Source organism: Mobula hypostoma, chromosome 12 (assembly GCF_963921235.1).
Source record: "Mobula hypostoma chromosome 12, sMobHyp1.1, whole genome shotgun sequence".
Lineage (NCBI taxonomy): Eukaryota > Metazoa > Chordata > Chondrichthyes > Myliobatiformes > Myliobatidae > Mobula > Mobula hypostoma.
This window is the reverse complement of record NC_086108.1, coordinates 8812598-8838499: the sequence shown is the minus strand read 5'-3', so window position 1 is coordinate 8838499 and position 25902 is coordinate 8812598. Positions and strand designations below refer to the sequence as shown.

Below are 25902 nucleotides of genomic sequence, written 5' to 3'. Positions count from 1 at the left end.
GATAACTGTGAGGTTATCCACTTTGGTGGCAAGAACAGGAAGGCAGATTACTATCTGAATGATGTCAAGTTAGGAAACGAGGAAGTACAAAGAGATCTAGATGTCCTTGTTCATCAGTCACTGAATGTAAGCATGCAGGTACAGCAGGCAGTGAAGAAAGCTAATGGCACGTTGGCCTTCATAACAGGGGGAGTTGAGTATAGGAGCAAAGAGGTCCTGCTGCAGTTGTACAGGGTCCTGGTGAGACCACACTTGGAGTATTGTGTGCAGTTTTGGTCTCCAAATTTGAGGAAGGACATTCTTGCTATTGAGGGAGTGCAGCATAGGTTCACGAGGTTAATTCCCGGGATGGCGGGACTGTCATACGTTGAAAGATTGGAGTGACTGGGCTGGTATACACTGGAATTTAGAAAGATGAGAGGGGATCCGATTGAAACATAAGATTATTAAGGAAATGGACACGCTAGAGGCAGGAAACACGTTCCCGATTTTGGGGGAGTCCAGAACCAGAGGCCACAGTTTAAGAATAAGTGGAGTTCTTCCTCAACTCCATTTAGAACGGAGTTGAGGAAGAACTTTTTCACTCAGAGGGTTGTGGATCTGTGGAATGCTCTGCCTCAGAAGGCAGTGGAGGCCAATTCTCTGGATGCTTTCAAGAAAGAGTTCGATTGAGCTCTTAAAGATAGCGGAGTCAAGGGATATGGGGAGAAGGCAGGAACGGGGCACTGATTGTGGATGATCAGCCATGATCACAGTGAATGGCGGTGCTGGCTCGAAGGGCCGAATGGCCTGCTCCTGCACCTATTGTCTAAACTTCTAAGTCGGTGGGGGGAGAGAGAGCCCTTAAACCCGAAGGGGCCCCTCCTAGTGCAGGTTGATGCCTCTGAATAATTGAAATCACGACACTGCACAAAAAAAGAACAAAATCAAACATCAACTCCCAGGTTTGTGGTCAGGTTAGTTATAGTAATAAGAGCTTACAGAGGAAAAATAATTTATGTTCTATTTTTAAGTTCTTATACAAAGTCAATTATAGTTTGGTGTTAGGGTAGATGTGATTTTACCGACCTGGCTGAAGGATATTTTATCACTATACTTTTGAGAGCTCTCACGCAGTATCTTTGTTGCGTCAAAATTCCTTTAGCTTGTCCTGGATGCGTTTCAGATATGTTTCTCAGTCCCGGCGGGATTTTGCACCAGCTGCCTCCCAGGAAAGTTGTCTCAGTTTCTTGGTGGCTGTGACTTCCGCGGGGGCCACGATTCCGGGACAGTCCGGGAAAAATCCCCAGTTCTTCAGGTCTTCCGTCGCCTCCGATGCGTTACTGTAGATGACTTGTCCAGTGTCAAAAACACTCGAAGTTTGGCTGGGTAAAGAGTCTGGAACTGGAGCCCCTTTGCTTTAAGCGTTTTTCTGATGGTGGAGTAAGCCTTTCTTTTCATAAGTATTTTGGTCGGGTAGTCTTGATCAAAAAATACTCTTTTCCCATCATAATAAATCTCTTATTTTTTCCAAGCAGAGCGAAGCACCAACTCTTTAATTTTATACTCCAGAAAGTAGATGACCTCGGACCTTGGGTTGGAACCTTGTGCTGGTCTGGATCCAAGAGATCAAAGGCAGTGTTGTACACAGAGGGCGGCATCGGGAAGGGACAACTCTGTTTTAAAAAATTTTTCCAGAAATTCCTGTATGTTGTCTCCTTCCGCCCCTTCGGAAAGTACGTTATTCCTGCGTGAACGGGCCTCCAGGTCCGTTAGTCGAGCTTGAATGATCTCCTGAAGTTCCAGTGCGCGGGAAAGAACCTCCCTGGCTTTGGCATTCCATTTCTTCACTTCTGCCACCCTTTGCTCCATATCCTCAACTCTAACCGTTACTTCTTTTAAATCACCAACAATAGCCTTCAGCTTCTGGTTAATTTCTTCTCTGAAATCTACCAGCTCCTTCTTTAGAAAACCCAAGGAATCACTCAGTTCTTTTTTCATGTCCGAACGAAGCGCCCGTATTCCGGCCATGACGTTCGCATGAACAGCCTCCGTATCCTCGTGTTCAGCTTGGTTGCTAGCGCCGTCGTCAGTGTCCTCACCGTCAGTCGGTACTTTATCGCTTCTCTTCGGGTTTTGTTGCGGTTTTCCTCGTCTTTCTTTTGTTTCCCCCTTTCATGCTACGAGACCCAGTTTTCTGTTTAAGCAACCGTTTCTTATTTACGGGGAAATAAGACCATCTGGGAGCCCTTACTGATCATGCCAGTGGATGTGGTATATTTGGATTTTCAAAAGGCTTTTAACAAGGTCCCACACAGGAGATTAGTGTGCAAACTTAAAGCACACGGTATTGGGGGTAAGGTATTGGTGTGGGTGGAGAATTGGTTAGCAGACAGGAAGCAAAGAGTGGGAATAAACGGGACCTTTTCAGAATGGCAGGCGGTGACTAGTGGGGTACAGCAAGGCTCAGTGCTGGGACCCCAGTTGTTTACAATATATATTAATGACTTGGATGAGGGAATTAAATGCAGCATCTCCAAGTTTGCGGATGACACGAAGCTGGGTGGCAGTGTTAGCTGTGAGGAGGATGCTAAGAGGATGCAGGGTGACTTGGATAGGTTGGGTGAGTGGGCAAATTCATGGCAGATGCAATTTAATGTGGATAAATGTGAAGTTATCCACTTTGGTGGCAAAAATAGGAAAACAGATTATTATCTGAATGGTGGCCGATTAGGAAAAGGGGAGGTGCAACGAGACCTGGGTGTCATTATACACCAGTCATTGAAAGTGGGCATGCAGGTACAGCAGGCGGTGAAAAAGGCGAATGGTATGCTGGCATTTATAGCGAGAGGATTCGAGTACAGGAGCAGGGAGGTACTACTGCAGTTGTACAAGGCCTTGGTGAGACCACACCTGGAGTATTGTGTGCAGTTTTGGTCCCCTAATCTGAGGAAAGACATCTTTGCCATAGAGGGAGTACAAAGAAGGTTCACCAGATTGATTCCTGGGATGGCAGGACTTTCATATGAAGAAAGACTGGATGAACTGGGCTTGTACTCGTTGGAATTTAGAAGATTGAGGGGGGATCTGATTGAAACGTATAAGATCCTACAGGGATTGGACAGGCTAGATGCAGGAAGATTGTTCCCGACGTTGGGGAAGTCCAGAACGAGGGGTCACAGTTTGAGGATAGAGGGGAAGCCTTTTAGGACCGAGATTAGGAAAAAATTCTTCACACAGAGAGTGGTGTATCTGTGGAATTCTCTGCCACAGGAAACTGTTGAGGCCAGTTCATTGGCTATATTTAAGAGGGAGTTAGATATGGCCCTTGTGGCTACGGGGGTCAGGGGGTATGGAGGGAAGGCTGGGGCGGGGTTCTGAGTTGGATGATCAGCCATGATCATAATAAATGGCGGTGCAGGCTCGAAGGGCCGAATGGCCTACTCCTGCACCTATTTTCTATGTTTCTATGATCATAATAAACGGCGGTGCAGGCTCGAAGGGCCGAATGGCCTACTCCTGCACCTATTTTCTATGTTTCTATGTTTCTATGCGGCTGGCTGTATCTGCGCCATACCGGAAGTCCCACCAGAATATCATCTTTTTGTCCCCCACCTCACTGTGACTACTGTTGCTAAAAGGGCATTGGATCATCATCTCAGTCCCCTCCTATGTTATCAGATAAGCACGCAACATGGAATACAATGCAGTACAGGCCCTTCGACCCACAATGTTGTGCCAACCTTTTAACCTACTCCAAGATCAATCTAACCCTTCCTTCCTACATAGCCCTCTATTTTTCTATCATCCATGTAACCCTTAAACAGAAACAGAATTAGGCCATTTCAACATGGCTGATCCATTTTTCCTCTCAGCCTCAACCTCCTGCCTTCTCCCCGTATCTCTTCATACCCTGATTAATCAAGAATCTAAAAAAACACCTCTGCTTTAAATATACTAATGACTTGGCCTCCACAGCCACCTGTGGCAATGAACTCCACAGATTACCACTCTCTGGCTAAAGAAAGAACTTGTCTCCTTTCTTAAAAGACAGCCCTCTATCCTGAGCAACACACATCAAAGTTGCTGGTGAACGCAGCACGCTAGGCAGCATCTCTAGGAAGAGGTATCTATCCTATCCTGAGGCTGTGCCCTCTGGTCCTAGACTCCCCCCACCATAGGAAACATTCTCTCCATGTCCACTCTGTTGGGGCCTTTCAGCATTTAATATGTTTCAATGAGGTCAAATGTCCGTAAAGTATCTGATCTTCCAGTGGTGTTCCACACACCCACTGTCTGTGTAAAAAAAACTACCTCTGACATCCCCCCTGTACTTTCCTCCCCTCCCCTCCTGATGTCTTTTCAAAGATTCAAAGTACATACGCAGTATACAACCCTGAGATTTGTCTTCCCCACAGACAGCCATGAAACAAAGAAACACCCTGGAACCCAAAGAAAATATCAGTATCCCTCCCCCCACCTGCGCAAATAAAATCATGCAAATACCAACAAAGAGGAGCAAAAAACACAGAATATAAAATACAAAACTGAAAGAGTTCCAGGCGTATTTATTCAGCTCAGAAACCAGAAACACACCATAAAGTGAACTACAGAGTCCAATCCACATACAGTGTCAATTAAACCTTGCCCAAGATCCAGAACTCTGGCACTATCCTCCAGCTGCAGCAGCTGAGGGACTGTCACACACAGACCATTTTCCTCCAGCAGCAGTCAGTGAGAGAGAGAGGGGCTGGCAGACGATGCTAAACATCTCCTCGCCTTGATGATTTCAAATCTTCCTCAGCATTAGATTGGCAAGACATGGAACCAAACATTTCTGCCCTGGGGAAAAATCTCTGGCTGTGCGCACTAGCTATCCCTCTTATCATCTTCTACACCTCTCATCCTCCTTCCTTGACTGAAGGCCGCTCTGGCTCCTTTGGAAGTTCAGTAGCACAGACAACAATTTCACTCATTATCCTGAAGAAAGTAAGTCAGCTGTGGGGTGTTTAGTTCCTTACTGTGGGCCATGTCTCCCTCTTCACAAAATAGCCTTGCTAAGACTGGTTTCACGATTTGGTTCGGGAGTGTGAACGTAGATCACCGCTGTGCACCCTGTACTGTGACCGCAGGTCCCCGTACTCTGCATCCGCTACAGTGACCGGGACTGGGCTCCAGAGAGTGGACTTAGATCCCCACACACGTGATCACGACGTTGGACACAGCTTCTGGAGCCTGGACACAAATCTTTGGCCTGTGCATCCAGTGACACAAGACTATGGGATAACATTGACTCGGATTTTGGAGACGGAAGTCTAACCTGTGCATCCAACACTGCGATCACAAAACTATGGGACAAAGCTGACTCTGATTTTGGACACGGATCTCTAGCCCATGCAGCCAGTACTGTGCAATCACAATGCTTCACTTCTCTGTGACTAAGGGAGAGAGAAAAAAAAACAGGAATCCAAAAATTAAAGAGTGGCCTTACTCATTGGTGGGGCTGGAGTGAAAGGGTTGGCGGATGCACTGGTTACAATGTTCCTCACTCGCTTTGTTCCAACGCTGTGACGATCTGTAACTCCTGAAATATCCAGCTCCTGCACAGAAACACATTTACATTAAGGGCGGCAAGACAGTATAGCAATTAGTGTTACACTGTTACAATGACAGCATCCCGCGCTCAGTTCCCCCGCTCCCCACTGCCTGTACATTCTCCTCTGTGACCGCAAAGGCTTCCTCCAGGCGCTGATTTCCTCCCACAGTCCAAAGGCTACAGGTTACGGTTAGTAAGTTGTGGGCATGCTATGTTGGCACAAGAAGTGTGGTGACACCTGCGGTCTGCTCCCAGCACATCTTCAGACTGTATTGGTCATTGGCGCAAATGATGCATTTCACTGTATGTTCCGATGTACATCACAATTAAATCTATTTAGCCAACCATTCGTCCATTTACCAACCAGCTACCAATCACACGAGGAAACTATAATCAAAACGGATCAGATCCAAATGTAAACGAAAGAGATTCTGTCGATGTTGGAAATCCAAGAACAACACACCAAATGCAGGAGGAACTCAGCAGGTCAGGCAGCAAAAAGTGAAACTTCCTGGTGACCAAACATTTTAATTCCAATTCCCATTCCTGTTCTGACATGTCGGTCCATGGCCTCCTCTTGCACCACAAAGAGGCCACCCCAAGGGTGAAGGAGCCACATTCCATTTGGGTAGCCTCCAACCTGATGGCATGAATATCGATTTCTCCTCCCCTCCCGCTCCATTCCCCACTCTGGCCTTTTACCTCTTCTCACCTGCTTATCACCTCCCTGGATCCCCTCCTCCTTCCCTTTCTCCAGTGGTCCACTCTCCTCTCCTATCGGATTCCTTCCTCTCCAGCCCTTCACCTTCTAGCTAACCTCGTTCCCCCTCCCCCCAACCTTTTTATTCTGGCATCCTCCCCCTTCCTTCCTCGTCCCGAGGAAGCGTCTCTGTCTGAAATGTCAACTGGTTACTCTTTTCATAGATGCTGCCTGACCTGCTGAGTTCCTCCAGCATTGTTGTGTGTGTGTGTGTGTGTGTGTGTGTGTGTGTGTGTGTGTGTGTGTGTGTGTGTTGCTTCAGATCCAAATATATCACTCAGACGGTGATGAGAGTGCGGAACGAGCTGTCAGCAGAGGTGGTGGATGCAGGTTAGATTCCAACGTTTAAGTGTAGGATCATGGATAGGAGGGGTACGGAGGGATATGGACTGGGTACAGGTTGATGAGATAGGCAGTGTAATAGTTCATCATGGACTAGACGGGCCGAAAGGCCTGCTTCTGTGCTGTGGTACTCTATGATTCCACTCACAAGCAGTTTAGCAACACCATCAACTGACATTCCAACTGGCTACGTCGGGAGTCCATTAGCCAAAGTGGCAGAAGTCAGCAGCATCTGCGGAAAGAGAAACGGTCGACGTTTCGGGTCTGTGACACTCCTGCAGAGCTGACCACATCCCAAGTAGAATCAGAGACCTGGAACGAGGACTGTTCCTTGTTCCAGACACTGCCCAACATGCTGAGATTTTCCCCGCATCAGCTGACGTCCTGATGAAGGCTCTCGGCCCGAAACGTCGACTGTTGATTCATTTCCACAGATGCTGCCTGATCTGCTGAGTTCCTCCAGCAATTTGTGTGTGTTAATCTACTGGGCACCTTGCTAGCCAATTAAAATCAGTCAAAGTCGAAGGAAATTTATTATCAAAGTACCTATTGTATACGTCACCATTTACTACCCTGAAATTCATTTTCTTGCAGGTATTCACAGGATTATGTACTGCTCACATAATCACTAACTAATTAACCAAATAGCCTGGTAGTCAGCTGATCTGGGATGTGCTGATAATTCAAACTACATTTATTATCAAAGTACATATGCAGTATACAACCCTGAGATTTGTCTTCCCCACGGACAGCCATGAAGCAAAGAAACACTATGGAATCCACTCAAGTAAAAACTATCAACCCCCCCACAAGCGCAAATTGCATAAAACAGCAAACAAAAAAGCTCAAAACACAAAATTGAAAGAGTCCAGGCATATGCTTCCCGGATGGTAGCAGCTGGAATAGATGGTGGTTGAGATGGCTTGCATCCCCAATGATCCTACGGGTTCTTTTTACACACCTGTCTTTGTAAACGTCCTGAATCATGGGAAGTTCACAACTATAGATGTGCTGGGCTGTCCGCACCACTCTCTGCAGGGTCCTGCGATTAAGGGAAGTACAGTTCCCATACCAGGCAATGATGCAGCCAGTCAGGATGCTCTCAATTGTGCCCCTGTAGAAAGTTCTCAGGATTTAGGGGCCCACACCAAACTTCTTCAACCATCTCAACCAGTGGTGGCTGTGTGGAACGAGCTTCCAGCAGAAGTGGTTGAGGCAGGTTCGATATTGTCACTTAAAGTTAAATTGGATAGATATATGGACAGGGAAGGAATGGAGGGTTATGGGCTGAGTGCAGGTCAGTGGGACTAGGTGAGAGTAAGAGTTCGGCACGGACTAGAAGGGCCGAGATGGCCTGTTTCCGTGCTGTAATTGTTATATGGTTATACATATATATATATATTTCAGTTCAGCAGGCTGCCCCAATTCAAAGTCACCCAAAGTAGCAACAAAAATGTGGAACGACAGAGTCCAATTCAGTTCCTACCAGCGAATTCTTGAGCTCCGGACCATGCTTGCGTTTCAGGCTGCAAAGGGCACGTATCTGGAGTTCCTGCTGCTTCTGGTCTCCTGTGAAACTCTTCTCACCGAGTGATCTGCTGTGTGCAGAAACAATCAACATATTTACAACCTCGAGGTCACTCATTCCCCCTGCACAAACAGCAGCTGCCCTTGGACTTGATCAGCAATAAAGTGACCTGTTCCCTCCCGGGTCTTGAAGAAAATCCCAGGTTGTTTTCCAAAGATGGAACTAGATTTAATTAACAGGAAAGTAATGAATACCAAAGTTGGGACTTTATGTTGAAGTTGATCACAAGATCAAGAACAACCTATTCCACAAATGGCTTCTGTCAGGACTTTAGGAGTTGTGATGTCATTTTGAAGTTGTATAAGACATTGGTGAGGTCTAATTTGGAGTATTGTGTGCAGTTTTGGTCACCAACCTACAGGAAGGATATCAATAAGACTGAAAGAGTGCAGAAAAAAATTCACAAGGATGTTGCCAGGACCTGAGTTATCAGGAAGGGTTGAATAGGTTAAGACCTGGAACGTAGTAGAAATAGGGGAGATCTGATTGAGGTATACAAAACTATGAGGAGTATCATTCATTATGTGCCGTGCATATGAAATGGGCGACCAGGTCTTTCCATGACCATGATTGTTCTTGGCAAAATTTTTCTACAGAATTGGTTTGCCAGTGTCTTTACAAGACCGGTGACTCCAGCCATTATCAAAACTCTTCAGAGATTGTCTGCCTGGTGTCAGTGGTCACATAACCAGGACTTGTGTTATGCACCGGCTGCTCGTACGACCATCCACCACCTGCTCCCATGGCTTCACGTGACCCTGATCGGAGGCTAAGCAGGTGCTACACCTTGCCCAAGGGTGACCTGCGGGCTAGCAGAGGGTAGGAGTCCTTTGGTAGGCACGCGTCTCCACCCCAACCTCTAGCATACGTAATGACATTTGTTGTTTTGCAGCAGCAGTACAATTCAAAAATTAAGAAATTAGCCGATAAAAATATTACTATAAGTTACAGTGCACGCCTTTCGGCCCGCAATATTGTGCTGACCTTTTAACTTACACCAGGAACAATCTAACCCTTCCCTTCTCCATAACCCTCCATTTCTCTATTATCCATGTGCCTATCTAGGAGTTTCTTAAATGCCCCTAATGTATCTGCTACCCACCACCCCTGGTAGTGCATTCCACACACCCAGCACTCTGTGTAAAAAAAATTTACATCTTGCATAATCTCTATACGTTCCTCCAGTCACCTTAAAATTGTGCCCCCTTGTATGGGTGGTGGAGACATCTCTACCAAAGGGGGTATAAGGTGCTCCTCCCCACCGCTAACCTGCGGCAGGGTGTAGCACCTGCTTAGCACCCCCACCTCCCCAGATCAGGGTCATATGAAGCCATGGGAGCAGGTGGTGGATGGTCGTATGAGTAGCTGGTGAAGATCACAAGTCCTGGTTATGTGACCACTGACACCAGGCAGACAATCTCTGAAGAGTATTGATAATGACTGGAGTCACCCGTCTTGTAAAGACACTGCCCAGAAGGAGGCAATGGCAAATCAGTTCTGTAGAAAATTTTGCCAAGAACAATCATGGTCATAGAAAGACTGTGATCGCTCACATCATACGACATGGCACATAATGAATGAACAAACCTTGTGTAAGCCATTTTCACACTGGGAAGAAGTCTCTGGCTGTCTACTCGATCTACACCTCTTATCATCTTGTACACCTCTATCAAGTCACCTCTCATCCTCCTTCACTCCAAAGAGAAAGGCCCTAATTTATAGAAACATAGAAAATAGGTGCAGGAGTAGGCCATTCGGCCCTTCGAGCCTGCACCGCCATTTATTATGATCATGGCTGATCATCCAACTCAGAACCCAGCCTTCCCTCCATACCCCCTGACCCCTGTAGCCACAAGGGCCATATCTAACTTCCTTTTAAACATAGCTAATGAACTGGCCTCAACAGTTTGCTGTGGCAGAGAATTCCACAGATTCACCACTCTCTGTGTGAAGAAGTTTTTCCTAATCTCGGTCCTAAAAGGCTTCCCCTCTATCCTCAAACTGTGACCCCTCGTTCTGGACCTCCCCAACATCGGGAACAATCTTCCCGCATCTAGCCTGTCCAATCCCTTTAGGATCTTATACGTTTCAATCAGATCCCCCCTCAATCTTCTAAATTCCAACGAGTACAAGCCCAGTTCATCCAGTCTTTCTTCATATGAAAGACCTGCCATCCCAGGAATCAATCTGGTGAACCTTCTTTGTACTCCCTCTATGGCAAAGATGTCTTTCCTCAGATTAGGGGACCAAAACTGCACACAATACTCCAGGTGTGGTCTCACCAAGGCCTTGTACAACTGCAGTAGTACCTCCCTGCTCCTGTACTCGAATCCTCTCGCTATAAATGCCAGCATACCGTTCGCCTTTTTCACCGCCTGCTGTACCTGCATGCCCACTTTCAATGACTGGTGTATAATGACACCCAGGTCTCGTTGCACCTCCCCTTTTCCTAATCGGCCACCATTCAGATAATAATCTGTTTTCCTATTTTTGCCACCAAAGTGGATAACTTCACATTTATCCACATTAAATTGCATCTGCCATGAGTTTGCCCACTCACCCAACCTATCCAAGTCACCCTGCATCCTCTTAGCATCCTCCTCACTGCTAACACTGCCACCCAGCTTCGTGTCATCCGCAAACTTGGAGGTGCTGCATTTAATTCCCTCATCCAAGTCATTAATATATATTGTAAACAACTGGGGTCCCAGCACTGAGCCTTGCGGTACCCCACTAGTCACCGCCTGCCATTCTGAAAAGGTCCCGTTTATTCCCACTCTTTGCTTCCTGTCTGCTAACCAATTCTCCACCCACACCAATACCTTACCCCCAATACCGTGTGCTTTAAGTTTGCACACTAATCTCCTGTGTGGGACCTTGTCAAAAGCCTTTTGAAAATCCAAATATACCACATCCACTGGTTCTCCCCTATCCACTCTACTAGTTACATCCTCAAAAAATTCTATGAGATTCGTCAGACATGATTTTCCTTAGACTTTGTCCAATCATTTCACCGCTTTCCAAATGTGCTGTTATCACATCCTTGATAACTGACTCCAGCAGTTTCCCCACCACCGACGTTAGGCTAACCGGCCTATAATTCCCCGGTTTCTCTCTCCCTCCTTTTTTAAAAAGTGGGGTTACATTAGCCACCCTCCAATCCTCAGGAACTAGTCCAGAATCTAACGAGTTTTGAAAAATTATCACTAATGCATCCACTATTTCTTGGGCTACTTCCTTAAGCACTCTGGGATGCAGACCATCTGGCCCTGGGGATTTATCTGCCTTCAATCCCTTCAATTTACCTAACACCACTTCCCTACTAACATGTATTTCGCTCAGTTCCTCCATCTCACTGGACCCTCTGTCCCTTACTATTTCTGGAAGATTATTTATGTCCTCCTTAGTGAAGACAGAACCAAAGTAATTATTCAATTGGTCTGCCATGTCCTTGCTCCCCATAATCAATTCACCTGTTTCTGTTTGCAGGGGACCTACATTTGTCTTTATCAGTCTTTTCCTTTTTACATATCTATAAAAGCTTTTACAGTCCGTTTTTATGTTCTCTGCCAGTTTTCTCTCATAATCTTTTTTCCCCTTCCTAATTAAGCCCTTTGTCCTCCTCTGCTGAACTCTGAATTTCTCCCAGTCCTCAGGTGAGCCACTTTCTCTGGCTAATTTGTATGCTACTTCTTTGGAATTGATACTATCCCTAATTTCTCTTGTCAGCCACGGGTGCACTACCTTCCTTGATTTATTCTTTTGCCAAACTGGGATGAACAATTGTTGTAGTTCATCCATGCAACCTTTAAATGCCTGCCATTGCATATCCACCGTCAATCCTTTAAGTGTCATTTGCCAGTCTATCTTAGCTAATTCACGACTCATACCTTCAAAGTTACCCCTCTTTAAGTTCAGAACCTTTGTTTCTGAATTAACTACGTCACTCTCCATGTTAATGAAGAATTCCACCATATTATGGTCACTCTTACCCAAGGGGCCTCTCACGACAAGATCGCTAATTAACCCTTCCTCATTGCTCAAAACCCAGTCCAGAATAGCCTGCTCTCTAGTCGGTTCCTCGACATGTTGGTTCAAAAAACCATCCCGCATACATTCCAAGAAATCCTCTTCCTCAGCACCTTTACCAATTTGGTTCACCCAGTCTACATGTAGATTGAAGTCACCCATTATAACTGCTGTTCCTTTATTGCACACATTTCTAATTTCCTGTTTAATACCATCTCCGACCTCACTACTACTGTTAGGTGGCCTGTACACAACTCCCACCAGCATCTTCTGCCCCTTAGTGTTACGCAGCTCTACCCATATCGATTCCACATCTTCCCGGCTTATGTCCTTCCTTTCTATTGCGTTAATCTCTTTTTTAACCAGCAACGCCACCCCACCTCCCCTTCCTTCATGTCTATCCCTCCTGAATATTGAATATCCCTGAACGTTGAGCTCCCATCCCTGGTCACCCTGGAGCCATGTCTCTGTGATCCCAACTATATCATAATCATTAATAACAATCTGCACTTTCAATTCATCCACCTTATTACGAATGCTCCTTGCATTGACACATAAAGCCTTCAGGCGCTCTTTTACAACTCTCTTAGCCCTTATACAATTATGTTGAAAAGTGGCCCTTTTTAATGCTTGCCCTGGATTTGTCGGCCTGCCACTTTTACTTTTCCCCTTTGTACTTTTTGCTTCTACGCTCACTTTACACCCCTCTGTCTCTCTGCACTGGTTCCCATCCCTCTGTTGTGAACTAACCTCCTCACACCTAGCCTCTTTAATTTGATTCCCACCCCCCAACCATTCTAGTTTAAAGTCACCTCAGTAGCCCCCGCTAATCTCCCTGCCAGGATATTGGTCCCCCTAGGATTTAAGTGTAACCCGTCCTTTTTGTACAGGTCACACCTGCGCCAAAAGAGGTCCCAATGATCCAAAAACTTGAATCCATGCCCCCTGCTCCAATCCCTCAGCCACGCATTTATCCTCCACCTCATCGCATTCCTACTCTCACTGTCGCGTGGCACAGGCAGTAATCCCGAGATTACTACCTTTGCGGTCCTTTTTCTCAACTCCCTTCCTAGCTCCCTATATTCTTCTTTCAGGACCTCATCCCTTTTCCTACCTATGTCATTGGTACCTATATGTACCAGGACCTCTGGCTCTTCACCCTCCCACTTCAGGATATCTTGGACACGATCAGAAATATCCCGGACCCTGGCACCAGGGAGGCAAACTACCATCCGAGTCTCTGGACTGCGTCCACAGAATCGCCTATCTGACCCCCTTACTATCGAGTCCCCTATCACAACTGCCCTCCTCTTCCTTGCCCTACCCTTCTGAGCTACAGGGCCAGACTCTGTGCCGGAGGCAGGGCCACTGTCGCTTCCCCCGGGTAAGCTGTCCCCTCCAACAGTACTCAAACAGGAGTACCTGTTGTTAAGGGGCACAGCCGCCGGGGTACTCCCCATCACCTGCCTTTTCCCCTTCCCCCTCCTAACCGTGACCCACTTGTCTGCCTCCCGTGGCCCCGGCGTGACCACCTGCCTTCCACTCCTCTCTATCACCTCCTCGCTCTCCCTGACCAGACGAAGGTCATCGAGCTGCAGCTCCAGTTCCGTAACGCGGTCCCTTAGGAGCTGCATCTCGATGCACTTGGCGCAGATGTAGACGTCCGGGAGGCTTGGAGACTCCATGGCCTCCCACATCCGACACCGAGAACAGCAAACTGCCCTCACAGTCATAATGCCCCTCTCCTCAAATAGCAACAGAAAATGAATGCCAAACCTTCCTCGCCTCGCCCGCTTCCGCCTAAGCCCGTTGAGCCGAAGCCCTTAAGTCTTCACTCTGCTCCCGGCTCACTCCGCAGCCCGCAAACTACGCTGCCCGCTCTCTGAGGCTCTGTTCCTTTTAAATCTGCCGCGCTGCACTGCCCGACGTCACACGCCTGCGCAGTCCCGCCTCTCAGAAAGCCGTTGGAGAAAAAAAATAACGAAAATTTCAAAAATCTCTTTCTCGGCACTCCCACTCAGACTCTCAGACTCCTTCTTCGAATCAAATCCGAAGAATTTAATCAACCTATTGTCATAATACATGCTCTCTAATCCAGGCAGCATCCTAGTAAGTCTTCTCTGCACCCTCTTGAAAGCTTCCACATCCTTCCTGTAATGAGGTGACCAGAACTGACTACAATATTCCAAGTGTGGACTAACCAGGGTTTTATAGAGCTGTAACATTATCTTGCAGCTCTTGAACTCAGCCCCCTGAATGAAGAAGGCCATCTTCTGGAGGACTCGTTTGAGGTCCCAGCAACAAGGTTTTAGTGTCATGCACCCTACAAACAGGCCCTTCAGCAGAAACTATCCTCATAACTGTTACAATAATAAGACATTAAGTTTCATACCTGTCCTTGGATGGTGTGCACTGGCTGCTCTCACTCTCCGTGCCTCCGGTGTCCGATTGGTTAGTGGGCTGGAACGTTGGTGTTGCTGCATCCTGCTCCTTACCGGGTGACTCAGAGACTCCAGTCTCCATGGGACTGGCAGTGTCCTGGGGCTGGAATATCGCACGGAGGGCTTTCTCCACAGTCGGAGTGAATCCTGGCCCTCCGAACACAAGGGGCTGGTTGCTGGGGCCGTACGCCTGGATCTTGCCCTGACTGGGACTGCCGCTGCACTGCTGTGAGGCTCCGGGGTCTCCTGCCACACCAAGGACTTCAGGTTGCACTGGGTGCGAGCGGCCCAACACGTTAGGTTGTGTGCTCTTGCAGTCGGTCAGCAGTTTGGCCAGACCCCGACTGTCCTGCCGCTTGTTGGTCTCCGTCTCTGGGTGATCATTAGGGCACACCAGCCCCTCGATTCCTTCCGTCAAAGACTCAAAGCTGTTCAGCTGGAAGTCTTCTTCCATGGAGATGTATGGTGCCAACATCTCCAGGTCCATGTCCTGCAACCCCTGCAAACACCAAACACCAGATTATTTAAAAAAGAGCCACCCTCTGGCTGAAATCTGGAGGAAAACACACAGAGGATGCAGAGGGGGATCACAAAGGGGAGGAAAGAGAACCGGGTCGAGACAGAGACTTATGGAGAAGAGGAGTTCGGTGGGTAATAAAATGGACGAGTTCATGGCGCTAGCCAGGAGTCAGAGAACATTTCGGGAGAGCAGTGTCACATGTTTTACTGGGGCTGCACGAGGACATACCCGATCAAAACTTTTCCATAGACGGCTTCCAGACTGTTCGGGCTGACCGGAAGAGCACTGAGAGCGGTAAGCATAAAGGAGTTGGGGGGCTTACCGTTCTGGTTAACAATGGATGGTGCAATCTGGGTCATATTGCGATCGAGGAACGTGTTTGTAGACTGGATATTGAACTTTTTGCTGTTGGACTCCGGCCATATTCCACCGAGATACAACACTGGGGGGCACGGGAGGTCGTTCCTGCCTGTGGCCATCGAACTTTGCAGCTCCTCCCGTGGAGGGTCAGACACCCTGAGCCAATAGGCTGGTCCTGGACTTAGTTCCATCTGGCATAGTTTGCATTTTGTTGTTGGATTGTTTGTGGTTTTTGTATTGCTATATTTATGCTCTATCCTTGGTTGGTGCGGCTGTAACGAAACCCAATTTCCCTCAGGATCAATGAAGTATATCTATCTATCTATCTAGCTAAAGAAATTCTTCGTCTCTGTTCTAAAGAGTCGTCTTTCTACTCTGAGTCTGTGCCCTCAGCTCTCCCAGTATAGGAAACATCCTTTCCGCACCCACTCTATCCAGGCCTTTCAATATTGGACAGGTTTCAATGAGATTCCCCATCTTTCTTCTGAACTCCAGTGAGTACAGGCCCGGAGCCATCAAACACTCCCCTTTCATTCTCATGAGCCTCCTCTGGGCTTTCTCCAATGCCAGCACAATCTCTCTTAGATAAGCAGCCCAAAACCACTCCAAGTGCGGTCTGACCCTTGTAAAGTCTTAGCATTGCATTCTTGCTGTTGTATTCTAGGCAGCCTTGATACTCACTCTGCCTCCTGTCAATCGGCCAATCTTCTATCCACCCCAATATTGTTCCTGTAATAGCATGGGGTTTTGTCTTGTTTATATGACGAATAAAGCTAATCTTTATCTGCAGCCCCATTGCCTGGATCTCACATGCAAGCCAATCTCCCGTTGAACACCAGCTCAGTGTGTGTCAGCTTCTACACAAGGGCTGTTCCGTGTCCCCTCCATCCCACTCCCCTCATCCCCTTTCACGTGTTGTCTCCATAGGCGTTCATTTCCGGCCAGCTTCCCTCGCTCTTTCTCCAGAGAAGTGGATTTGAAATGGAGGAGAAGGTTGGTAGCTCGGGTTGGCTGCATGTTTGTGGGGTTGTTCGCCGAGCCTGGTGGCTAGGTCGCAAACGTTTCATCATCAGTTGAGGTGATATCATCGGTGTGGAAATGAGTGTCGTTTCTGCCGAGTTCTCGTGTCTGTATTGGTCCAACTTGTACTGATTGGGTGCTGGGTGAGAGACAAACCCATGTGCCTGTAGGATTGGGACCGAGGGGTGATCTGTGGACACTCAAGCAACCAACTCTCTGAACGACCAACAACCAGGGATACTGGTCAGCAGAGATCACCCAGCTATCCTGGTTGGCCGGGACGCAGTGCAGACTTGCGGCCAGCGTTGCCAGCCGACCAGTCGGAATAATGAAAAACAACACTCAGTCGTGCACTGATGACGTCACCTCAACTGGTGTCGAAACGTTTGCAACCTCACCTCCACGCTTGGCGAAGAGCCCTACAAGCAATAGTTTTCTTTCCCCACATGGAGAGTAGTGGGTGCAGAGGGTCCACTGTCGGGGTGGTGGTAGAGGCAGATCCACTGGGAACTGTAGGATGGGCACATGGATGGGAAAGGAATGGCGGGCAGTGTGGAAGGAAACAGTTGGATTTATTCTGGGGAAGGCTGGAGGGTTGGCATGGCTTTGTGGGCCAGAGAGGGAGGTGTAGGGGGTGCGTGCGCTGTATTGTTCTGTGTTCAAGATTGCACAGCAGTTAGGGCAATGCTACCACAGCGTCAGTAACCCAGGTCCGATTCCCGCCAGTTTGTATGTTCTCCCCGTGTCAGTGTAGACTTCCACAAGGTGCTCTGGTTTTCTCCCACATTCCAAAGATGTACAGGTCAGTAAGTTTATCGGTCACATGAGTGTAACTGGGTAATTTGGGCTCATTGACCAGTAGGGCCTGTTACCGTGCTGAATCTTCAAATAAAAAGAAAAGTTCAAAGTTGAAAGTGGCATTCGTTAGGCTTGCAAGACCTTGGATCTGCGCCTGGAAAGTCTTCACTCTCCAGGGCGCAGGCCTGGGCAAGGTTGTATGGAAGACCGGCAGTTGCCCATGCTGCAAGTCTCCCCTCTCCACCACACCCATGCTTTCCAAGGGAAGGGCATTAGGACCCATACAGCTTGGCACCAGTGTCGTCTCAGAGCAATGTGTGATTAAGTGCCTTGCTCAAGGACACAACACGATCCCTTGGCTGGGGCTCGAACTCACGACCTTCAGGTGGCTAGTCGAATGCCTTAACCACTTGGCCACGTGCCCACAAAAGTTGAAAGTAAATGTATTGTTAAAGTAGTCATAGTCATACTTTATTGATCCCGGGGGAAACTGGTTTTCGTTACAGTTGCACCATAAATAATAAATAGTAATAGAACCATAAATAGTTAAATAATATGTAAATTATGCCAGTAAATTATGAAATAAGTCCAGGACCAGCCTATTGGCTCAGGGTGTCTGACCCTCCAAGGGAGGAGTTGTAAAGTTTGATGGCCACAGGCAGGAATGACTTCCTATGACGCTCTGTGTTGCATCTCGGTGGAATGAGTCTCTGGGTGAATGTACTCCTGTGCCCACCCAGTACATTATGTAGTGGATGGGAGACATTGTCCAAGATGGCATGCAACTTAGACAGCATCCTCTTTTCAGACACCACCGTCAGAGAGTCCAGTTCCATCCCCACAACATCACTGGCCTTATGAATGAGTTTGTTGAGGGATTAGGGTAAACATAAGCAGGCCTTTACCACTGAGGTTGGGTGGGTCATGGGTTAAGGGTGAAAGGTGAAATATTTACAGAGACCCTGAGGGGGAACCCCTTCACTCAGAGGGCAGTGAGTGTGGAACGAGCTGCCAGCGAAGTGATGGATGCAGGTTCAATTGAAACATTTAAGAGAAGGTTGTACAGATACCTGGATGGGAGGGGTATGGAGGGTTATGATCCAGGTGAAGGTCAATGGGCCGAAGGGTCTGTTTTTGTGCTGTAGTGCTCTAAAACTCTCTCCTGGGAATTATTCTCTGTAATGATCTAACCCCGCCCCCCCAATCTGATACTTACCGAGTTGGCGCTGTCACTTGGCCTGGTGACCACAGCCTCCCGTCTCTCCGCCTGGCCAGATTTGTTGCGTGCTGCCGGTTCCGTGCCTTGGCCGCCGCTGGGTACTGGCTCCAGCCGGTGGTTGAAGATGGGCGAGAGTAATTTGCAGAGCGCGGGGCTGCAGAACTCCTCGGGCATCAAGAGCTCCTCTCCACCTTCCATGAGTTTCCTGGTAAAGTGGAACGCGCTTGAATCCATCCGGTCTGACACACAAAGGGAAGGTGTTGGTTAGGGAGGACAGTCTCCATAATTCAGCACAGAAACAGGCCCTTCAGCCCATAAATACCTGTCTAACCTGCTCCCATTTACCAACACTCAGCTCAAGCTCAGCTTGGTTCACCTGTCATCCACACTTTTAAATGTTTATTTGGCACTACTGTGTGGAGTAGGCTCTTCCAGCCCAGCATCCCCGACAAACTCAATTAACCCTAACCTGACCACGGGACCATTTACAATGGCCGATTAACCTACCCGGGATACAGCTTCAGACCACGGGAGGAAAATGGAGCACCTGGAGGAAATCTACGCAGTCACGGGCTGGATGCAGGAACTCTTTTCAGAATGGTGCTGGTTATGTGACCACTCACGCCAGGCAAACAATCTCCGAAGTGTGTTGATAGGGACAGGGGTCACCCGTCTTGTAAAGACACTGCCCAGAAGGAACCACTTCTGTAGAACCATCTGCCAAGCACAATCCTGGTCATGGAGACCTTGACCGCCCAGGTCATATGACGCGGCACAAAGTGATGATGAGCGGCCTAAGAAATCTTTCCAATAATAATTTTACGGTTTCTGCCTCTGTCTACAAGTTTCCCCAGCTGCAAGTCTCAGCGTTAGGGTCAATGACACCCTTCATGTTGCAGGAGGCTCATGAAGCCCCTGGGTGTTGATGGACATGTCTCACTGGGAGGGTCCCCAAGCCCCACGGTACCTTTTAAATCCAGGGAGACGATGATATCGACACAGCTTAGTGCCAGCTCATCCGCGCCAGTGGGATTGTCCTTCCACTGGGCGAGCAGCTCCTGGGTTTTCCCGGGATCGACTGCAGGTTCCTGGTGACTTGTGTTCTGGTCCAGGGAGAGGATGAGTGCGTCATCTACTACCTTACTGTAGGGAGACAGGGGGGGGGGGGGGAAAGAGAGTCATTACAAATCACCCCTCATCCTCCTTCACTTCAGAGAGAAAAGCCCTAGCTCGCGCAACCTATCCTCAGAAGACATGCTAGTAAATCTCCTCTGCACCCCCTCTAAAGCTCCCACATCCTTCCTGTAATGAGGTGACCAGAACTGAACACAATACTCCAAGTGCGGTCTAACCAGGGTTTTATAGAGTTGCAACGTTACCTCACAGCTCTTGTACTCAATCCTCCAACTAATGAAGGCCAATACATTTTACACCTTCTTAACTTGTGTGGCAACTTTGAGGGATTTACGGACATGGACCTCAAGATCCCTCTGTTCCTCCACACTGCTCCGAATCCTGCCCTGTATTCTGAAATTTTAAAGAACGTTTGGAAACCTAATCAACATTAGTATGGAGTTTTAGAGCAACCAAATATTCCACGGTGCTCCTCCGGAGGATCTTTGGGAGAAATTAAACTCTGAAGATAGGTAAGCAAGGAGTAGATATAAGGTGAAGAAAGGGTTAGAGATGTGGAGGCCAAGAGAGAGATTAGGGACAGACTTGGTTGCTGCCAGTGTGATGATGAAATTCAGGGTGAAGCCGGGCCAGTGGTGGAGGGACGCAGGCTGCGATACAAGTGCAAGGCACCCAGTTCAAAGTCTGGTGATCGGAGAGTCTTGGAGTTGATACCGGACACAAATACTGAAGAACGGCTGGTCGGAGCTCTTGGGCTGGTGTGACCAGACATAGAAACATAGAAAATAGGTGCAGGAGTAGGCCATTCGGCCCTTCGAGCCTGCACCGCCATTTATTATGATCATGGCTGATCATCCAACTCAGAACCCCGCCCCAGCCTTCCCTCCATACCCCCTGACCCCCGTAGCCACAAGGGCCATATCTAACTCCCTCTTAAATATAGCCAATGAACTGGCCTCAACAGTTTCCTGTGGCAGAGAATTCCACAGATTCACCACTCTCTGTGTGAAGAAGTTTTTCCTAATCTCGGTCCTAAAAGGCTTCCCCTCTATCCTCAAACTGTGACCCCTCGTTCTGGACTTCCCCAACATCGGGAACAATCTTCCTGCATCTAGCCTGTCCAATCCCTTTAGGATCTTATACATTTCAATCAGATCCCCCCTCAATCTTCTAAATTCCAACGAGTACAAGCCCAGTTCATCCAGTCTTTCTTCATATGAAAGTCCTGCCATCCCAGGAATCAATCTGGTGAACCTTCTTTGTACTCCCTCTATGGCAAAGATGTCTTTCCTCAGATTAGGGGACCAAAACTGCACACAATACTCCAGGTGTGGTCTCACCAAGGCCTTGTACAACTGCAGTAGTACCTCCCTGCTCCTGTACTCGAATCCTCTCGCTATAAATGCCAGCATACCATTCGCCTTTTTCACCGCCTGCTGTACCTGCATGCCCACTTTCAATGACTGGTGTATAATGACACCCAGGTCTCGTTGCACCTCCCCTTTTCCTAATCGGCCACCATTCAGATAATAATCTGTTTTCCTATTTTTGCCACCAAAGTGGATAACTTCACATTTATCCACATTAAATTGCATCTGCCATGAGTTTGCCCACTCACCCAACCTATCCAAGTCACCCTGCATCCTCTTAGCATCCTCCTCACTGCTAACACTGCCACCTAGCTTCGTGTCATCCGCAAACTTGGAGATGCTGCATTTAATTCCCTCATCCAAGTCATTAATATATATTGTAAACAACTGGGGTCCCAGCACTGAGCCTTGCGGTACCCTACTAGTCACCGCCTGCCATTCTGAAAAGGTTCCGTTTATTCCCACTCTTTGCTTCCTGTCTGCTAACCAATTCTCCACCCACACCAATACCTTACCCCCAATACCGTGTGCTTTAAGTTTGCACACTAATCTCCTGTGTGGGACCTTGTCAAAAGCCTTTTGAAAATCCAAATATACCACATCCACTGGTTCTCCCCTATCCACTCTACTAGTTACATCCTCAAAAAATTCTATGAGATTCGTCAGACATGATTTTCCTTTCACAAATCCATGCTGACTTTGTCTGATCATTTCACCGCTTTCCAAATGTGCTGTTATCACATCCTTGATAACTGACTCCAGCAGTTTCCCCACCACCGACGTTAGGCTAACCGGTCTATAATTCCCCGGTTTCTCTCTCCCTCCATTTTTAAAAAGTGGGGTTACATTAGCCACCCTCCAATCCTCAGGAACTAGTCCAGAATCTAACGAGTTTTGAAAAATTATCATTAATGCATCCACTATTTCTTGGGCTACTTCCTTAAGCACGCTAGGATGCAGACCATCTGGCCCTGGGGATTTATCTGCCTTCAATCCCTTCAATTTACCTAACACCACTTCCCTACTAACATGTATTTCGCTCAGTTCCTCCATCTCACTGGACCCTCTGTCCCTTACTATTTCTGGAAGATTATTTATGTCCTCCTTAGTGAAGACAGAACCAAAGTAATTATTCAATTGGTCTGCCATGTCCTTGCTCCCCATAATCAATTCACCTGTTTCTGTCTGCAGGGGACCTACATTTGTCTTTACCAGTCTTTTCCTTTTTACATATCTATAAAAGCTTTTACAGTCTGTTTTTATGTTCCCCGCCAGTTTTCTCTCATAATCTTTTTTCCCCTTCCTAATTAAGCCCTTTGTCCTCCTCTGCTGAACTCTGAATTTCTCCCAGTCCTCAGGTGAGCCACTTTCTCTGGCTAATTTGTATGCTACTTCTTTGGAATTGATACTATCCCTAATTTCTCTTGTCAGCCATGGGTGCACTACCTTCCTTGATTTATTCTTTTGTCAAACTGGGATGAACAATTGTTGTAGTTCATCCATGCAACCTTTAAATGCTTGCCATTGCATATCCACCGTCAATCCTTTAAGTGTCATTTGCCAGTCTATCTTAGCTAATTCACGTCTCATACCTTCAAAGTTACCCCTCTTTAAGTTCAGAACCTTTGTTTCTGAATTAACTATGTCACTCTCCATATTAATGAAGAATTCCACCACATCTGGGGTAGGGACTCTGGACGCAGCCCGTCCTGAGTTTGGAGGTGTGTGTGTGGGTGTGCATGAGAGTGTGGGCATGTATTGCAGAGACAATACAACACACACAAAATGCTGTTGGAACTCAGCAGGTCAGGCAGCATCCATGGACAGGAATAAGAGTTGATGATTTGAGTGTTTTGTACATGTTGCTCTGGATTTCCAGAATCTGCAGAATCTCGTGTTTGTGAAGTGAGACAGTGGTGAGATACAAACTTTAGGCTGAGGAATTTTAAAAGTTTGCCCTGACCTCATAAGTCTTCAAACTGCCCACGATGTCAGGACTCCCTTTCTCCAAGACACCATCAGTTTCTGCTGAGAACTTACCTGAGCACATAGTTAATGCAGACAATGCTTTCCGGCTTTAAGTTGTCCCCACTGTAGATCACAGTGGCTTGTGTCTCCAACCACACATATCCTCCACTCTTGGCCAGAAAGCGGTACTGACCAGAGCTGACCTGGCCCTTATTCAGCACTGTGGAAGCAAACACAAAGGACAGTTATACCCAGTCACCCGTCGGAAATAGCCTTGTGCCACAAATGCTGTAGACAGCAAAACCCAGAGATTTAGGGTGTGAGCTTACAGATCCGTTTGTCATAAAACTATGGGATCTCCACTCGGCCATGGTATAGTAACGATGCTACAAAGTGTATAAAAAATTGACCAACACAAGAGATTCTGCAGATTCTGGAAATCCAGAGCAACACACAGAAAGTACTGGAGGAACTCAGGGGGTTAGGCAGGATATTGCCAAGATTTGAGGGACTGAGTTATCGTTTCATTGGGAAAAGCCCTCCCCACCATTGAGCACATCTAGAAGGAGCACTGTTGCATAAAGCAACATCCATCATCAGGGATCCCCACCACCCAGGACACGCTCTCTTCTTGCTGCTGCCATCAGGAAGGAGGTATAGGAGCCCGAGGACTCACACCAACAGGTTCAGAAACAGTTACTATCCCTCAACCATTAAGTTCTTGCTTGTATGCCTCAATACGTGGCTAGGCATCAGTTTGAAGATTAGCTTTATTTGTCACATATCAAAACACACAGCGGAAGGCGCCGTTCGCGCCAGTGACCAGCACAGCCCGAGGATGTACTGGGGGAGCCTGCAAGTGCCACAATGCTTCGACATAGAGTCGTAGAAAAGTACAGCACAGAAACAGGCTTTTTGGCCCATCTAGTCTGTCCCAAACTATATAAACTACCTACTCCCATCAACCCACACCAGGACCATAGTCCTCCATACCATACCCCTACCATCCATGTACCTATCCACACTACTTTTAAAACACTGAAATCGAGCTCGCATGCACCACTTACGTTGGCAGCTCGTTCCACACTCTCACCACCCTCTGAGTGACGAAGATTCCCCTCATGTTCCCCTTAAACTTTTCACCTTTCACCCTTAACCCATGAACTCTGGTTGTAGAACCACCCAACCTCAAGTAAAAAAAAAGCCTGCTTGCATTTACCCTATCTATACACCTCAATTTTGTATACCTCTGTCAAATCTCCTCTTAATCTTCTACGCGCCACGGAATAAAGTCCTAACCTATTCAATCTTTTCTTATAACTCAGGTCCTCCAGACCCGGCAACATCCTTGTATATTTTCTTTGTACTCTTTCAACCTCGTTTACATCTTTTCTGAAGGTAGGTGACCAAAACTGCACACAGTACTCCAACACGAGGAATTCTGCAGATGCTGGAAATTCAAGCAACACACATCAAAGTTGCTGGTGAACGCAGCAGGCCAGGCAGCATCTCTAGGAGGAGGTACAGTCGATGTTTCAGGCCGAGACCCTTCATTAGTCCTGACGAAGGGTCTCGGCCTGAAACGTCGACTGTACCTCCTCGTAGAGATGCTGCCTGGCCTGCTGCGTTCACCAGCAGCTTTGATGTGTGTTGCACGGTACTCCAAATTAGGCCTCACCATCTTATACAACTTCAACATAACATCTCATCTCCTGTACTCAGTACTTTGATTTATGAAGACCAATGGGCCAAAAGCTTTCTTTACGGCTCTATCGACCTGTGCTACTACTTCAATGAATTATGGACCTGTATTCCCAGATTCCTTTGAACTACCGCACTCCTCAGTGCCCGACTGTTCACTGTGTAAGACCTACCCTGGTTAGTCCTACACCTCGCACCTGTCTGCATTAAATTCCAAATGCCATTGTTCAGCCAATTTTTCCGGCTGGTCTAGATCCCGCCGCAAGCCATGACGACCTCTCTCACCGTCCACTACACCCCCAATCTTGGTGACATCTACAAATTTACTGATACAGTTAACTGCATTATCACCCAGATCGTTGGTATAGATGGCAAACAACCACCAACCCAGCACCGATCCCTGTGGCACCCCACTAATCACAGACCTCCAGTCAGAGAGGCAACCGTCTACCACCAGTCTCCGGCTTCTCCCACAAAACTGTCCGAGGATGTGCTGGGGACACTCCTGGCACCAAGATAGCACACCTACAACTAACTAACACTAACCCATATATCTTTGGACTGTGGGAGGAACTGGAGCACCCAGAGGAATCTGGGCGGTCACAGGAAGAACGTAGGAACTCCTTCAGACGGCGGTGGGAATAGAACACCGATCGCTGATCACTGGCTCGCTAAAGCGTCAAGCTAACTATTGCACTGGCACACCATGGTTTTTTGTTCAATAACACTCCCACAAGGCAGCTCAAAAAGTTCCATACAAATGAAAACTCAGAGCTGCTGCCTGCAGAACTGTACCAGGCACCAAGTCCCTGACAACCTTTGGACGGGGTGACATTCAACACTGTGCTCAGTAAACAACAGCTCTGAATACCTTTAAAGCAATGTGCCCAGAATACAGCCCCTGGACACCACCCAAAGTAAACTTGTTTTCACAGCAGTCAGTGGCTGACGTGCACTTTGGTTAGTGAGAGGGAAAACAAGACATTCTGGGGAGCCCCTCCCAACATCCACCGCCTGGGGCGGAGAGGAGGAGACCACAATCTGCTCTACCACATGAAAAACCAAGCTCAGGGGTGA

The 25902-nt window shown here is 47.6% G+C and overlaps 1 protein-coding gene across 2 annotated transcripts in view; it reads right to left on the bottom strand.

Moving 5' to 3' along the window:
* LOC134354603 (hypoxia-inducible factor 3-alpha-like) overlaps positions 1-25902 on the bottom strand; it is a 60577-nt gene that overhangs the window by 16814 nt on the left and 17861 nt on the right. The window contains exons 7-12 of one of the 2 annotated variants that reach the window (XM_063063598.1): positions 23197-23344; positions 19620-19795; positions 18650-18891; positions 14687-15234; positions 8164-8275; positions 5471-5579 (exon numbers count right to left, since the gene is read on the bottom strand). In XM_063063598.1, the coding sequence (XP_062919668.1) occupies positions 5471-5579; positions 8164-8275; positions 14687-15234; positions 18650-18891; positions 19620-19795; positions 23197-23344 (1335 nt within the window). The remainder of the gene's footprint in view (positions 1-5470; positions 5580-8163; positions 8276-14686; positions 15235-18649; positions 18892-19619; positions 19796-23196; positions 23345-25902) is intronic. The other variant, XM_063063599.1, reaches the window with a different exon arrangement.